The sequence below is a fragment of the Adiantum capillus-veneris genome, chromosome 2 (assembly GCF_014529385.1).
Source record: "Adiantum capillus-veneris isolate H3 chromosome 2, ASM1452938v2, whole genome shotgun sequence".
Taxonomy (NCBI): domain Eukaryota; kingdom Viridiplantae; phylum Streptophyta; class Polypodiopsida; order Polypodiales; family Pteridaceae; genus Adiantum; species Adiantum capillus-veneris.
In genome coordinates, this window is record NC_140932.1 from 17,355,271 (window position 1) to 17,368,821 (window position 13,551).

At 43.7% G+C, this 13,551-nt stretch overlaps 1 protein-coding gene across 1 annotated transcript in view; it reads left to right on the plus strand.

Annotated features, from left to right (window-relative positions):
* Positions 1 to 13,551, plus strand: part of MOR1 (ARM repeat superfamily protein) — an 84,292-nt gene that overhangs the window by 28,225 nt on the left and 42,516 nt on the right. The window contains exons 3-6 of the mRNA XM_086484007.1: positions 12,368 to 12,491; positions 12,652 to 12,731; positions 12,854 to 13,031; positions 13,118 to 13,182. Of these exons, the coding sequence (XP_086340133.1) occupies positions 12,368 to 12,491; positions 12,652 to 12,731; positions 12,854 to 13,031; positions 13,118 to 13,182 (447 nt within the window). The remainder of the gene's footprint in view (positions 1 to 12,367; positions 12,492 to 12,651; positions 12,732 to 12,853; positions 13,032 to 13,117; positions 13,183 to 13,551) is intronic.

The window sequence follows — 13,551 nt, forward strand, 5'->3', positions numbered from 1 at the left end:
TATGCAGTGGGAGTTGTTAGTCGATACATGTGGAATCCCGGCAAAGCACATTGGGAAGCTGTGAAATGCATTTTGAGATATTTGAAAGGTACACAATCAAAGTGTATTTGTTATGGCAAAAGTGACTTAAAGTTGCAGGGATATTGTGATGCAGACATGGCAGGTGACATGGATACCAGGTAATCTACCAGTGGATATGTATTTGCTATTGCTGGTGGTACTGTCTCTTGGTGTTCACGACTGCAGAAAATTGTGGCATTGAGTACTACTGAGGCTGAATATATTTCAGCCACAGAGGCTTCAAAAGAGGCCATTTGGTTGCGCAGACTTGCAAAAGAACTTGGCATGCCTGCTCATACACCCGTGCTGGGTTGTGATAGCTAGAGTGCTGTCTATGTAGCCAAAAATGCCATGTTTCATGCACGGACAAAACACATAGATGTGCGGTACCACTTCATACGACAGGTATTCGAGGATGGTCTAGTCAGCTTGACTAAGATCCATACACAGGATAACCCTGCAGATGCTCTCACCAAGAGTCTTGCTAAGGCTCAACATGAGCATTGCATACAGCTGGTGGGAGTTGATTAACTTAAAGGTGTCATTTATGCCTTTTAAGTGGGAGGTTGTTGGGTTAAAGGCCTAAATAACCCCTTTTTGTACATTTTTATACTTTATTCAGGTTCATATTGAACCTGGACACATTTTTTAAAGGTCACTTATAATAAAAGTGGGAAAACCAAAAACTCACTTATTGAGTTTTCCCCAAAAACGTGAGCTCTCTCTCTCTCTCTCTCTCTCTCTCTCTCTCTCTCTCTCTTTCTTCGTTCTGCTAGCGCTTCCCTTCTGCAGCACAGTGCCTCCGCTTCAAGCCTCAAGGCCTGCACATCTTTGCGTGCTCTATCACTTGCACACACCGCCGCGCGCTCGTCACATAAGCATCATCATCTGACAAAGTGGCACACAAGATATCACAACACTAGAAGCCACATTGGCCTTCTCTTTGTCCTTTGAGCTGTCTTGTGTATCTGTCTTGACTTACTTCTTCTCTTTCTTTTTGTCTCCGCCATTCTTTTTCCGTTCTAACTCGGCTTTGTAGTACTTGTAATCGGGTTTCTTGTGACCTTTCCTGCCACACTGATAGCAAGTCACATGACCCTTGCCTTTGCCAGCATTTCCTCTTTCCTTACTCTTAACTCTTACTCCTTTGTGCATAGACATTCTTCTTCTCTGTCCTGCCTCTAACCATGTTGGCAGAGCTGCCTCCCTCTCCACTTGCTTTCCTCCTGATTTCCTCATTCAAGATAGAACGCCTAACACCATCAAAGGTCAAATTGGGGTTATTCGACAATGAAACCACCAATGTTTCTCATGAATCAGGTAATGTCATAAGCAAGAAGATAGCTTTCAACTTATCATCAAAAGGAGGCAAACCTGAATCCTGTAACTGCGACAAAGTACCTGTAAACAACGACAAGTGCTTTGTAGCGCTCTTGGATTCATCTAGTGCATGCCAACAAGTTTTCGCCATAGTAACAGGGAATGGCCGTTTTCATGTCTCCGTTCCCCGTTCTCATTCTATGTTCCCGTTCCGTGTTCCAAATGTGAGTATCCGTAACAGGTAATTGCATTTTGTGGCAGTTGCCGTTTCGCGTTCCCGTTCCGGATTCCCGTTCTTGGTAACTATGGTTTTCGCATCACATGTACTTGGTTGACAGGTGTTGTATTCTCATACATCGCCTTTAACTTCTCCCACACATCAAAAGCATTTGTGAGACCTTTCAAATCAATGACTGTCTCATCGGTCATGGCCATTTTGATGTATGTAACTGCCTTCCTGTTCAGGCTAAACCATGCTTCATCCAACATATTCTGTGGCTTTACCTGTTCAAGTGCCCCTTCACAATCCTTAAGAAATAGGATTCCCTGGATCCTGTCTTTTCAAAGGTCGAAACCTGTTCCATCGAACCTCCTAATCTCGAAGAGATTCTTCACATCCGAAGAAGATGAGGCCATAGATGCACGAATAAGAGGGCTAATACGTTGAATTTTTGGGCAAAATGCACCAAAAGCGGAGTATAACCTCACAGAAGGCTGCACTATAGCTCCAAATTGTCACAGGAGCAATTTGGGGCAAAATGGGTCAATTTAGGAAAAAAAAAGAATTTCTGAAATTTTTGTGCAGGAATATTCAGCAAGTGAATTTGTGTTCAAGAACAACAATTTTAGTTGTTTTTAGCCTCACAAGATATACATAAGGCTAATGCACAGCCTTTAGAAGCATGTATGAACAAAAGCTCCAATTTGTAGCATCAAATTGTAGAAAATTGAGCCACAAATGGTCATACATAGCCAAAACTTGTCAAATGTGCAAAAATAACATCAATTTGCACTTTCCTCAAAGTAGATGCATCAAAAATACACTTGCAAAAACCTACGTAAATCTGAAATTTGTTAAAAACACCTGTTTTGGGACCTGTTTTTCAGCAATTTCTTTGTTTTCGGGTAGCGGGGACCTAGTAAAGATGTTCCCTCACTTTAATACATGATTTGCAAAACCTGTATTTCCTGTCATAACCTGTAATTTACTGATTTTGATCGAATTTCAGCCTGTTGTAGGTCAATTTGACTAGCCAGGAGCCCTCTAGTGTCCGGGGACGAGTCTTTGGCAATAAAATTGCAAAACCTTGTGTGAAAGTTGACCTCCTTGGCTGAAAATCAGCGTTTGCAGGTTTGGAAGCAAACCCTAAATTTGCTCTGATACTAGATGATGAGTGCGTAGCAATGTGTGCAAGTGATAGAGCACGAGAAGATGTGCAAGGCTTGAGGCTTGGAGAGGAGGCGATGATCTGTAGAGATGGGGGCGTGAGAAATCGAAGTAGGGGAGAGAGAGAGGCTGCACGTTTTCGTAAGGGGAATAGTTGAGAGTATGAATTGGGCTCTCATTCCCTTTATTAAAGTATAGGACCATTTTTAAATTAGTGGCGAAGTTCAATGTGAACTTGGCCAAAGGTTAGTAATCTTTAAAAATATACACAAAAGGGGTCATTTGGGCCTTTAACCCAACATAGAACACCACCGAACTGTCCACCTTATCGAGTTAGCCAAGCCCAAATTATAGAAATAATAAACCAGAACAGACTCCCCATTTTGAGGATCGATGATAAACTTCAGGGTTCTACTTGCTTTAGTCGAAAATGACTGTAGCATGTAAGTTTGAATGATCTCGAATAGACATGGTTGCAATAGGGGTTAGTCAATCTGGCATCTATGAGGTCCTGAGTGGATCTAGATGCGATTGCTAACTGCATTGCTGATAAATCATGGTCTGAGATCCGAATGAATGATGAATGTGATTTGTCATGTGGTCTCCTATGATGTCAAGTGATGTCCTGTGATGTGACTGTCGATTGGTACATGTGCTAGATGTGTGTTCCTAGTGCGTTGGTACTTCAGTGTCTGCTAAGATAGTTTATGGCTTCTGTCTGTTTTGCAGGCGTAATCGAGGGCGATTACAATGCTTTCAAACGGGGGGTATGTCACAAAATGGTGACGTGGCAAACCCTAACACACACACACACTCTTTGTTGGTCGATGATGACGTGGCTGTCTAGTGCGCGCACACACACACACACACACACACACACACACACACACACACACACACACACACACACCCTGTGGCGGGTTGAAATGTTGACTGGTTGGCAGCGGCAGTGTTGACGTGGCACTGTACTCCTGGAAATTACGGTGCATATGCGAACCAGCCACGTGGCAGTGTACGGACTGTACAGAAAAGAAGGCCAGTTTTTCGACGGATTTTTGATTGCTTTTGCTACGCAATGGGCTGCTTTAGCGTGGGAATTTTCTACGCCATTGATGAGAGAGTGCTTTTTATTCTACGCAAGTTTGGAAAGAGAAAGAGCTTCAATTTTTAAGATGCTTTAAACAATTGTAAGCCTACTTTGGGGCAGCTTTCTAGGGTAGCTTTTGGGGGCTCTGCTTTTGCCATCCTTTGTACTCTTTAAATAAGTTGGCAGGGGCCGCATAACTCAGAGCATTTGGACGCAGAGTTTGTGTGTGAGCGCTTGCCCGCACTCTTGTACTTTGAACACAAACAGAAATACCGAAAGGGGCGCCAGTTGTTGGGGCCAATATCTCTAGGCACGGGTCAGTGTCGAATCAATTGTGAACTGTGAATTGTTTTGAAGTGGTTATTTGTGTTGCGATAGATTCTTGACTTGGAGTGTCCAAGTCTGTTACAGTGGTCCATACCAATCTCTAGGTGAAACCTATAATCCTTTATGTGGTGTTTGTATATGTGAACCTCTACATGATTCTAGGACATCCGAGTAACCTTTCGGTTTAGAACTAAGTCGATTGTGTTTGCAGATTCCGGCCAAGGGGTCTAAAACCTAGAGGATGAGAAAGACATTGAAGTAACTCAACCTATGAGTGGCCGCCGAGGAGCCTACCTTATTAAAACAGAAGAAATTGAAGTCTATCCAACTTATGAAGTTTGTTGAGGGGTCTAAATAATAAAAAGTCACCCTAGAAGACCCAACAACTTAAAAATTGATTGCGGACAGCTTGTACGGTTGTGCCCGCGATTTGCGCTGACAGGATGACACTTGGCAATCTGTACGGATTTTCGCTTTTTGTGCTCCTTGCAAAATTAGGCAGATTTGTGTGAGCTTTTCCCTGCAGATGCTTTTAGGCAGTGTTGCCAGGTCCATATGAAACTTACATACGAAACGAGGTTTCATACATATGAAAGGGGTTTCAAACATGTTTTGAAATTGAAACGTTAGAAACGTGGTATATTAAAAACTCAAAAATATATCCATATTTAATTAATCTAGTGAAATCCTTGTAAGCATGCTTCGAAACACTTAACTTATAGACACAATTAAGTAGAAAAAGTTACAAAGAACACGTCACATGATGCATCTCATTGGCAAGTACTACCAATCTAGTAAAACTTCAAGATTCAAGCTAACACACATTCACAGCTAGAGCATGCCACAAACTACAATCTCCACCATTTTGAAATAAATTATAATAGCGTGATATAACATAGAGAAAAGATATCTAAGCTATCAACCAATGAGCATTCGAATGCTCAAAATAAGAACAATGTAACTCTCTAAAACGTAGAAACGATTCCGTATAGATTTCCACGATGCAAACCCTTTTCAAGAAAAGTAGGGTTAAGGTATAAGAAACACGTTTCATATGAAAGAAACGTTTCGTAAGTTTCATATGAATATGTAACGCGTTTCCTATGAAACATTGCTTTTAGGTAAATTGCTTTTAGGATTACTATTTTTGGGGCTTTGCCCCTTGAGGCTTGTACTCGTTATAAGTGCCCCTAGGGCCATTCTTTCAGGCATCTGAACAAAGAGCAGGAAGATCTAGACTCAACCCGAGTGTACCTTTGCAAGTCAATAATAAAGAAATACCAAAAGGGGCGCCAGTCTTTGGGGTTAACGCGTCTTGGCTTGGAACTCCGTCGGGTCGTGTCCTCTCTCAATATTTAAGTGTTTACACTTTTAAAGTGTAAAGTTTGCAGTTGTCTCTGTGTTTCCGTCGGATCCCTCACCGGAAATGAATAGAGTGATATCAAAGCTTAAGGCCTGTGTGCTTTTCTGAAGGCACATCGATCGTACCAAGGAGCAGACAGATCTCTCTATGAGGATCTTTATTTTGGGTGGTGAGATGGTTGCGGTGGGTGAAACGTACAAGTACATTGGGACGTAGACTCGACCTTTTCCATTGAACGCATCGTTAAAGAGCGAGCGGACAAGGGGAGGAAAAGTCTCTTCGGATGTAAGCACCTACTGGCGAACCGAGCCATGCCTATTTGGTCTCGACTGACTGTTTTTAAGGCGTGCGTATATCGAGTGATTTGTTATGGCGCGGAAATTATGGGGGCCCACGACCAGCGTGTCCTTCACTCTCTGCAGCGCCTCGTCGCCATCGGGATGCGAACGTTACTTGGAAAGGGAGCAAGGTCAACCTCTGTAGGGATGACAACTCTCCATCATGAGTTTAACATACCACCCGTACTTGCCTTTTGTGGGGGACAACGAGCAAGGGCTTTTGACAAGTACCGCTCGGTTTCATCTACTTGGATAGGCTCCTTGGTAAACAAGAAGCCTAAGAACCAACCGTTCAAGAAGTGGACTTGGACGACAAGAACCAAGAACTGGATGAATAAGTATATCCCAACGGTTGACTTTAGCTCAGTTCGCTACCACGCATGGGACAAGTGGGACGAGAGGCATTCGTGCCTGGCGTTGGAGCCCTATAAGGAGGCCGGCTTTGAACAAACACGTGGATACTTGTTGCAGCTCAATAGGAGCACTATAGTGAATAGAAAGGAGGAGAGAATGTTGGCTCTCGCGAGAGTAGGGGGGCTTAAACTGGCTGATAGTTACATGCGCGGACACAGCATTTGCACGCTGTGCTCCCAGTTAGAGGGTCGTTCGCTTTCGCATTTGTTGACGAGTTGTTCGGCGGTAGATGAATCTAGGGGACGTTGGCTAAACCGATTCAACTCCACCTTCAATGCAATCGGCCCTTCGTTGGACCGTGAAGAAAGGACCATTATCCTCCTTGGTGGGGAGCTTCACGGGAAGCGGATGCCCTTCTGGGTACGCCGTGATCCGCACTTGAGGGACGGAACTGCAGGGCACGTGCCTGTGGCGAAGTTCCTCGATGAAGTTGTACCCCGGTATTTGGGTGCTCTGCATAGGCGGATGGGGAGATAATGCTCCCCTTTCTATGTTGTTATTTTGAATCCAATCCCTTATGGGGGAAATGACGTAATTCTTCCCAAGCGAAGCCATATGAGCTACAAGAACGCCCAAGTGCCATCCGCCCCCGGGGGGGTCAACTTCACCTAAAAGGGGTTGGGAGGTGCAAAAGGGAGACATCACCAACCTCAGCGGACGCCACCTGTGAGCTGACGCCCTTCCAAGTTGGTATTGCATTTCCTAGGGGAAAACCGTCGGGTTTCAAAGGCAGTTTAGTAAGGTGAGCGATAAGTTACCTAGAGGAGGCAACTCCAAAGGGAAGACCGAAGCAAGTCCCGCAGTACTTGGGCCTCTGAACAGAGGTACTTGGTCCGTGTGATGCCCAAATCCAAGTGGCGAGTGGGTCTCTCAAGGGATTAGTCATGGCCCTAAGAGTGTAGATAATTTTGAACTCTCGTAGTCCAGAGGAAACTAGTGACAAAAGCGTCTGCCTTCGGTTTCTGGGTGCATAGTCCGGGTCGTTCTTCTTGTATACTTTTTTGGTGTATGAGGGGAGCGGTCGGGCGTGCCCTACGCGACTCCGAAAACAAAACAAAAAACAGACACAGCAAGATGACCCTTACAGATTTTGCAGAATTTTTTTTATCAAAGTGTCCCTGCACCAGACTGACAAGACACTCCCACCCTTGGACCATCTCGCATCGAGCACGCTCCCGTCTTCATCGCTCTGTCTTAAGGGACATAAGCCATAAAGAATCCAAGATCCTACCGACATGGAGGGAGCATCGGGAGACCACATTGTTGAAGGAGGAAATCGACCGAGCCCTTCCACCCAGAGGCTCCCTACGAAACACATGCCTAGTATGTGGTACGACCATTAGTATGTTTAGCAAAACAACAAAGACAGAGGCTGACGGATAATAGGGTTTGGAAGCTTTACATAGCTATTTAAGCACCTTGAATCCCCCTGCTAACCGCGTTATGCCACCCCAACCTTCCCACATTTACTCCTTTGTTCCTCCCCAAAATCACCCGACTACTACTTCACGACAAAACTTTGGAGATGTCTCTTAATTTTTGGGAGGCATTTTCAAGAACATGGCTTAAGAAAGAACAAGCGTATGTGGTTTCCGAAGACCACTACACATTCCCACTATAACCCCATCCTATGTTCCCCCACCATCAACTGCACCCACTTATGCAATGAATGGACACCATCACCATTAGTATTATTACTCAACACCTCCGTTGGTGGAATCAAAACCAAAACCCTTCAAGGATGGCGGTGCTACGATTAAATTTTCCACCTTCTTAGGCATCCAAGATTCCCACAATGCTCTCAAGTTCTTACAACAATTTGATGTTCTGTTCAGTAACGGAAATCTTTCAAAAGAATCCAAGTTGTTACAAGTCTGATCTTTTCTCAAAGATAGTGCTTTGACATGGTGAGCTGCCCTAACCAAGAAACCGGACACTCCAAAGGCCTCAATCTTTCTTGACGAGACATTCAAAGTAGGTATAATTGCAGCATGACACCCTCCCGCGAAAGCGATGTCAAACTGCTGTACAAAAGACAGAGCCTTGGAAGCATCTCTATAAACAGAAAACGTGTCAAATTTAATTGATTGTCCACCTTCGGACTTTCTTGCTTTTGTCTTCCAGAAAGTCATATTGGTTGGCTTTGTAAAAATTCTTCTTCTTTGTATAAAAGTTGTTGTCGTCAGAGTCTGAACTGTCTGTAGACGAATCCTCTATAGAACTGTCACTCACAGGGCGAGATTTAGATTGCATTGTCTTTTTCTTGCCCTTTCTGAAGCGTTGCTTTTTGCTTCTCTTTTTGCCTTCTCGGTCTTCTTCGCTCGAATCAGATGAGCTAGAAGAACTTTCAGAAGAAGAAGAAGAAGAAGAAGAAGAAGAAGAAGAAGAAGAAGAAGAAGAATTGGGTACTCCTTCAAATCTAACACGCTTCTTCTGCTTTCTTGCCTTTTCAAAAGTAGACTAACGACCCAAATAACCTGGGAAGTCAGTGCCTTTCTTCTGCTTTTTGCCGTTCTTTTTAGCTTTGTTTTGCGCGTCAAAAAGCTGAGCAATTCGTGCATCTTCTAATTCCTTCTGTTTATACTTCTTGAGAGTAGGAGGTTTCTTGAGAGCGGGTTTTGGGGGTGGTTTTGTGGTTTTCTGCGACTGCGTGTGCACCTCCTCTAAAGAGGTCTTGCTTATATATTTTGCCATTTTCGGGTCCTTGGCAAAATTAAGCATCATCTTTGTTGCGTCGCTGATCGATTTTTGACGCTCCATCTCTCGACGCTCCGTTGAGTAGGTCGAGGCGGGTCATACTCCTTGCTTGAAACTTCGTTGTGATCCCTTCCCGCATCTTCGGATGCAAAGGGAGTCGACTGAACTTTGCCTGAAGCCATAGGTGCGGCTGAAAAAAAATTGGGATCGGATTTCCTGTAGGAGAGATCCGCCGTGCTCTGATACCATTGTAACAGACTTGGACACTCCAAATCAAGAATCTACTGCGACAACACAAATAACCACTTCAAAACAGTTCACAAATCACAATTGATTCGACACTGGCCAGGCGGAGTTCCGTGCCTAGAGATATTGGCCCCAAAGACTAGCGCCCTTTTCGGTATTTCTTTTTGTATTAATCTGTGTTCAAAGTACAAGAGTGTGGGCAAGCGCTCACACTCAGACTCTGCGTCCAGATGCTCTGAGTTATGAGGCCCTTGCCAGATGCTTTGAGTTATGAGGCCCTAGTTCTACACCCACTATTGGGCACTGACGACGTTAGTGGGGATGTCGTGGTATTTAGTCAATACTATGCATGATGGAGGTGATGGGTATATTGTCTTGTGGGTGACTACCATGGGTCTGTACCTTGCACTTTCCTTTTAAGGGTGAATCTGGGCCTATCTTGGATTCATCTAGGTATATAGCTTATTCAAAGAGTACAAAGGATGCCAAAAGCAAAGCCCCCAAAAGCTGCCCCACAAATAGGCTTACAATTTTTTTAAGCATCTTAAAAATTGAAGCTCTTTCTCTTTCCAAACTTGTGTAGAATAAAAAGCACTCTCTCTCGAGGAGTGTTGGGAGCTCATCGTTGGCTTGACACTCTGGTTCATTTGGCGGGCCCGTTGCTTCCGCATCTTTGAGGCTCGCCATGTGCTACCAGCAGAGATTGTTCGCGATTTTTGGCTAGAGCTGATCCATACTCTCAGAGGAGAGCTTGAGGGACTACATGGCAGCTCCGACCGCATGCGAGAGCGCAGAGAAGCTTTCCTTCGACTCTGGCGTCCTGGGCCTTTTTACACAATGGTCCAGGGTGTACTCTGATGGCACTACTGACCACCTGTGTGGCTTTTCCCTCCTTCCATTTCTTGATTTAGCCCCGTTGTACATATGCTGGTTTTTTCATTGGGAGAGTCTCCCATCATGGTTGTTGTAGCCCTCTCTTGAAGAGGTGGTTGTAGCCCTATGGGCAGTTTTAGTAACTAATAGAAGGATCTTTTTCTCGGAAAAAAAAAAGCACTCTCTCTCTCTCATCAATTGTGTAGAAAATTCCCACACTAAAGCAGCCCATTGCATAGCAAAAGCAGTCAAAAATCCGTCGAAAAACTGGCCCTGCTTTTCCGTACAGTCCGTACAGTGCCACGTGGCTGGTCCGCAAATTGCGCCACAATTTCCGGGAGTACAGTGCCACGTCAGCACTGTCGTTGCTAGCCAGTCAGCATTTCAGCCCGCCACAAGGTGTGTGTGTGTGTGCACTGGACAACCATGTCATCATCGGCCAACAGAGAGTGTGTATGTGTGTTAGGGTTTGCCACGTCACCATTTTGTGACAACCACCTTTCTAGGGAGAGTAAATTTTGGACGGGCCAAACGAGCGCACTTGACCTGATGCGTCTATGACTTTGACACAAAAACCCTAACCCTAAAACTTGTCACAACTCACCACCTTGAAAGTCAAAGTCCGGCCGAAACTATCGGAAAAATCTGTTGATTTTCTCTTCTTTAGAGAGTGCTTTAAGCCTTTCATTTATTGGTTCTTCTTTTTAAGTGCTTGATCAAACTCTTTGTGCGAGTACAATTTTTGCTTTCCTGCACTCGGCTTTTCCTTAAGCTTTCTTACCGTCTTGAGAGGAGAACCGATGGCCTCTCGCCACCTGGAGTGAATCTCATTAATCGAATAATTCTTATGATCCACATATTTCGTGTCTTTGGAGTACTTGATTAACCTTTTCACATAGGTGTCAACCTGGAGTCGACGATTGTATTGCGTTCTGTTGAGATTCCTTGTCGGAAACTTGTGTCCATATGCTCTTTGAGAAGTGGCCCTTTGGGCACTTATAAACTTACAAGGGATGCCCAAAAGCAGAGCCCCAAAAGCATTTGATCCAAAAGCACTTATCAAGGTCTGACCCAAACGCCTTTCATAAAAACTGCCAAACTCAGCAGCGCAAATTGCGGAAATCCATACAACAGTGCCATGTGGCAGCCAACGAGCGCGCTTTGCAGAAATCAGCCCAGAGTTCCAGGTTTTGACTTTTTTTGGGGTTTAGGCCCCTCGGCCGGTGCTTCATAAGTTGGTAGAGGCTAGGATTAGAACTATAACCCCCTCCCTCTCTCTTAGGCCCCTCAACCAAACTTTTTGGGTTGAATTTGTTTGGGTTCTTTACCCCCTTGTCCTCTTGGCGAGTTCTTTCCAGTTGGGCATGCCTTGTCATCACTTTGTGACACAGGTCATTATTCTTGTGACAACTTTCAGTCAAACAGGTATACAGACGGAGGGATCTGCCACGGGATCCACCTCTACAAGCTTCATCTTCTTCCGTAGAGATACCACCGGTATCTTGATTCTTTGGAATCCATTAGGGTTCCTAGGGATTTTTCTGTGCCATCTTCTTTGGCAAAAATACCGCCTGCATCTTGTAGACCCACTAGGGTAACAAGGGATTCTACTCTTTTGTTTTTATAGTGATGATGTGCCTCTTACCGTGCATATGGCATTGTTTTGGATCCTAGAAGAATGTTTATGCTAGGAGATCTGAGAGAATTTCTTAAAACCAAGATATGTGTGTGGTGATCAGCTTTTGTAAATGTTTATTTTAATAGAATATATTCGCTTGCGAAAAAAAGGACCTTTAGGCGCTACCCTTGTAGGAACTGTGAATTCTTTGTTGTGGTCTACTCCTTATCATCAACTTAGTCTCCTTAGTCTGAGACTCTGAGCATTGAGTAGACTAATTTAGAGTCTTAATCTCGAGGTGAAGTGTAACGCAGAACACATTCGTGCTGGTTTTGTGTAAATGCATGCCCTGGAACCTTATATATTGTATCAACCTTTCAGACATTTTTATGTTTTAGTTGTTATTATGAGTGGTTAAGATAAACTCTACAGAGCTCTTCAGGCTGAACACTCATTCTGAATCTTTTCTTTTTTTCAATCCAATCAATGCAAGCTTCTTTCTTATATAGTGATTGAGGAGATTTATTGACAGTTGTCAAATATTTTTCATTATTTGTCGTGTAAGCACCTTTGTGGGTTTTCCCCACAATTTCTCTACGAAGTTGGTAGTTGAATGGAATATACTTATATGCTACAGGTTTGCCAAAGAAATTTGTGATGCGATTGTGGCGAAATGTTTGACTGGTCGTCCAAAAACAGTGGAGAAAGCTCAATCTGCTTTCTTACTGTGGGTTGAGCTTGAAGCATGTGAGGTCTTTCTGGTAAGATAATACTCCTTCAGAGAATCCTTTGGTTGTGTATGTGCATTGTTGTCTATACAACTACAGCACCGTTTCTCGCGTTTAGGCAGCATTTATTGCTAGAGTTCATGTAGGTGATTTTCCACTCACTGAATCATGCTGTATTTATGCGACACCTCAGGAAGCCATGGAGAAAGCGATAAAAAACAAGGTTGCTAAAGCAGTTGTTCCAGCCATCGATGTCATGTTCCAAGCAGTCAGGTTTTTGTTTTGCTCTTTTCTTCAATACCTAATAACTTCTCTTATTAGTCTGGTAGATAACATGTTTCCTGCATTTTGACGAATCGTGAATCCTTGCTTTATATTACCATGTTTCCATACAGTGACTTTGGGACAAAGGTTGTTGCGCCAAAGAAGATCTTGAAGATGCTTCCTGAACTTTTTGATCACCAAGATCAGAATGTAAGGGCATCTGCAAAGGGTCTCACCATAGAACTTTGTAGATGGATTGGAAAGGAGCCAGTAAAGTCTATTCTGTTCGAGAAAATGAGAGATACAATGGTGAGAATATCTCGTCTTGCTTAAACTCATTATGCTGTGCATCATACAGCTGATGTTTCCAACTAAGTATTTGTGTTTGTGTACAGAAAAAAGAAATAGAGGGAGAAATGAGTGCAGTTACAGGTATTCCTAAGCCAACACGTAAGATCAGGTTAGTGCTAGCTCACTTCTGGTGTTATATCTTGTTAAAGCTAAGTCGGTTGTCTGTTTTTCTATTTTTCCGGTCTATTGACCTGCGTACTAAGCAGCTGATTATATCTAAGGGTTTATCAATGGTGAGTGACAAGTTTTTTTCTGATTTTTTCTATAAACAAGAGATATTGACCACATGCGGTTTGCGAAGTCTTGAGGCGTTTCCTTTTTGTTTTGATATTTTGTTTGTAATTTGACCGTGTGCGTGGGGGGGTGTGCATATATATGTGTGTGTGCATATGTGAACTTCTGGGTGTATGTACATACGGACATGGAAATGTTGTGGACATGTATACAACCCACACACATGTATGGATGTATGTATATT